Consider the following 3888-nt stretch of genomic DNA (forward strand, 5'->3'; position numbering starts at 1 on the left):
TTTTTATTTATTTCCTTATTTTATATAATATATTTTCTCGGCTTTCATATTGTGGTTGTGCCTCATTTTTACAATAGTCTATAAATTGTTCTTAAAAAATTCAAATTAACGGTATATAATATATATATTCTTAGACGTTGAAGCATGTGTAGCTAATACACGACCAGTTTATTCACAACATGTCCTATCTACCAATACACTACCTTACAAATTAAAAATACGAAAAACAATAGCCCCTAAGTGGGGCGGTGGTTGGGTCGTGGGTGACATTAGTTTTAGGAATTATGCTCTCTTTTCTTTTTCAAGTTTGGGAGCCTCCTTTTATTCAATTTGACAACCATTTCCCTCCCACTCCCAAAATAAATAAATACACAAATCAATAAATAAGAATTAAACCACAGAATTGGTGTTTCATAAGAAATAATAATGGTTCCAAATAATACTTAAAGAGTAAACTAAAAATTCAACCCTGCCAAACTTTCAAATTTTTAATTTAGTCCTCTCTTTGTAGTACAACTATAAAAAGGGATTTGACCTTTTTAACTTTTAAGGATGGATTATGCTAATCTCACTCAACCAAACTCAACTATTTAATCATTAATTGTTTTGTTTAGAGAAATTAGTCTTTATTATTAAATTTTCATCAATGATTTAAAACTTTTTAATAAAAATTGTTTTGATTCATCTACATAATAAAAATGAATAATAGATTGGGTGTACCTTAAAGACGCACACTCCAGAAGAGTTCAATACATATTGACAAAACCTTAGCTAACAAGAACACTATACTTCTTAACAGGAACTAAATGAAAACCACAACACCACATTTGGAATTTTTGGCGACCTAAATAAATATAATTATAGTATTGATATTTGATAGATTGAAAATCATATATAAAAAGATATGGTAGAGTATGAATAATGTTAAACATCAACGTGGGTGAGGTATTAAAAGAAGAGAATAAGATTATAAGACGAAAACGACGTTGCTTATCATTATGAAATCACAATTATCACATCAAATTTACATTAATTAATTAAGCGATTAACAACAACAACAACAATATTTAAACTTCCACCCTTGAAAGTTGAAACCAAATCACAGCCGTAGAAAATTCTCTTTCCTCAAAAAAGAAAAATAAAAATAAATAAATAAACACCCCTTGGAGACGACAGATGAGGACAGCAATGTACTACAACCAATTTCAATATTTTCGGAACAAAAAAAGAAACAAAAGAAATTATTCAAGTCCAAAGAAAAAAAAAAGTAAAAATTAAATTAAAAGAAAAAAGAAAGAAAGAAAGAAAGAAAGAAAGAAACTAGGGCCGGCGAAATGTAGAGAAGACGACCTTACAGTAGAAGAAGCGCTGCCAAACCTGAAGTTCCAGCCAAAACAAATCTCCATCCGTTGAGCCTCACCGCGCCATTACCATCCGTCGTCTGATCTGCTGGATCTTCGTCGGACGGAGAATCTGCCGGTGAGTCTGCTTCAGGAGTCGCGGCGCCCTTGTGCCGATGAGAATGAGCCTTGGGAGCGTCGGCAGGTTTTTCTGTCTCAGGCGCTGGTGCCGGTGCCGGAGCCGGAATCTCCTTTTTGAAGAGTTCTCTCGGCTTCAAAACTTTGTCGATTGTGTAGATAGCCACTGGTTGCTCGTCGAGAAGCGTGCCGGTGATTTTGGCGGTTACGACTTTCGTCTGGAGAGTAACCACTTCGCCGTCGTTTTGTACGACGAAATCGTACTTGTTAGCACCGTCAGTGGCCAAGGTGTTCGTGACGCCATTGTTAGACTTAAGCATGGACATAGAATTATACACAGGCAAACCGTGGTATTCAAGCAAGGAGATCTTTCCAGCTGCAGTCAAGTTCTTGTACTTTGGCAAAAACGCCTTGAAAACGTCATCTAGAGGACAGAAAACCGTCAATCCACCGATTGCATTTTCCTGAAACGTCTTCACAGCGTCAGAGGCCTGAAGAGTTTCGGCAAAAACCTTGCAACCGTGAGCAGACATTATTCCGGTTAAATTCATCTCACTAGGAGACGGAGTTGGAGCTTCCGCCACTTGAGACGGCAAGATCTTACTGATCTGAATGATAGAGATATTATACGGAACCTCTTCCACAGATTTCACAAACATCGCATCAATGTCGTCACTATCCTGAAGGCCAAACCCTACCTTACCGCCCTTGAGGTCAGTAATATTGACGAAACCGGAAGAACCAGGAGCAGAGCCAGTAGCTTGAAACATAGTGGCAGCAAGAGCAGTTCCATTAGTGATCTGGTGAAGCTTCTTGGCTCCGAAGTAGTCGAGGAGGACATGGAGTGAGAGAGTGTTCTTGATAGAGTAAATGGAGAGTTGTTTGGCCAAGAGATCAGACATGGCGGAGTTGTCGACGACGCAAACAGTAATGGTGGTTCTCCGGTTAATCTCCGGCGCAAGGTGAGTGGTGGTCAAATAGTGGTTGAAAGTGGAGAACTCCGGGTGCTTCTCTAGAAGCTTAGTAATGTTGTGAGCCGTAGCGGTGGAGATGACGAGGAATAGAACGGCGAGGACAAAAGACCCGGCGGCGGCGCCGCGGCAGAGTTGCAGCAGCATTATGAATCGGGAGAGAGAGAGGTTTGAATTTCTGAGAAATGGTGCAAAGTGAGCGTTAAACAATGGGGGATAGTAAATAATTGGGAGTTGGAGAAGAAGATGGGACCAGAGACTGAGAGGGTTTAAAACAACAATTTGGGCATAGAGATTGAGATTATTACAATAATGCCACTCCCATTCTTTTGTCCCCTTTGAGCCCTTTATCTTTTTCCTACCATCCTCTGACTCATAGCCACGTTTTATTCCCTTTTTTTTCTCTCTCTCTTTTTCATTTGATATTTAGTTTTTGTATTTATTACCCCTGAAGTCATCAAAGTTAAAAATGTTTAGCGGTTAAAAAAATATACTTATAAGGAAAAATAAAAAAAAATATCCCAATGTTAGCAAAAGTTTATAATTTTTTTTTTTTTAGCTTTTTAACTTCGATTTCAATTTAGTTTCTATGAAACCTCTGGATCGGAGCGAGTATTATGCCAGATTATAGTAATCGTTTCTGACCTAAAGTAAATATGATTTACAAATTTTTAATTTTATATCTTATTTATTATTTATTATTATTTTTATATTATTTATTAATTATTTTCTCTCCCACTAAAATAATCACACCATAAACACATATTATCATAATCTACACTTCAAATACAAATTATCGTAATAAAACTATAATAACCTATTATTATGTATAATAACTCACTTTTTATTCCAAACACCCGCGACATTTAAGAATTTTATCATTTTTAAAGTTTATTTTCATAAATTTATCCCATGTCTCAAGATTTGCATTTTCACCTTTTCTTTTCTTTCTTTTTTTTCTCATTAGTACTCAGTGTTGTGAAGTTAATTTTTAGTCATTAATTTAAAATCGTTATAAATGAAAAATAGAAAAATAAATTTTAAAATAATAATAAAAAAAGTAGTAAAACTTGATTACTCATGCTTGTTATAAGTTAATCAATAGACATAAGTACTTAATAAAAAATCAAAATCACAAGATAAATTTTGAAACTTAAACGAAATTCAAACTTCAAAATAATACGGATTACAAACGGTATTATTGTGAAACCTAAACCCAAAAAGCAAAGTATTTTTTCTCAACACAACCTATTAAAATTTAAATTGATAAAGAGATTTGTTAGCTCATGTTTATTAATTTTTTGGTGTGAAGGCAAGTGTTATAGTTCCATTAAATAGTTAGAAAATTATTTTATCAAACTACTATTTAGTTAGATTCTCTACTTTAAAATTAAATATCTATCATTTACGAGTGCTCAGATTTTTAAACTTACAAAATC

At 34.6% G+C, this 3888-nt stretch overlaps 1 protein-coding gene across 1 annotated transcript; it reads right to left on the reverse strand.

The window, feature by feature from the left end:
* Positions 1–967: 967 nt before the first annotated feature.
* On the reverse strand, positions 968–2966 carry LOC103501250 (fasciclin-like arabinogalactan protein 1). Its single transcript, XM_008464779.3, has one exon. The coding sequence runs from the start codon at positions 2594–2596 to the stop codon at positions 1352–1354; it is 1245 nt and encodes a 414-aa protein (XP_008463001.1). The 5' UTR covers positions 2597–2966; the 3' UTR covers positions 968–1351.
* Between the last annotated feature and the right edge of the window lie 922 nt (positions 2967–3888).

This window comes from Cucumis melo, chromosome 1 (genome assembly GCF_025177605.1).
Source record: "Cucumis melo cultivar AY chromosome 1, USDA_Cmelo_AY_1.0, whole genome shotgun sequence".
In the NCBI taxonomy this organism is placed as follows: Eukaryota; Viridiplantae; Streptophyta; class Magnoliopsida; order Cucurbitales; family Cucurbitaceae; genus Cucumis; species Cucumis melo.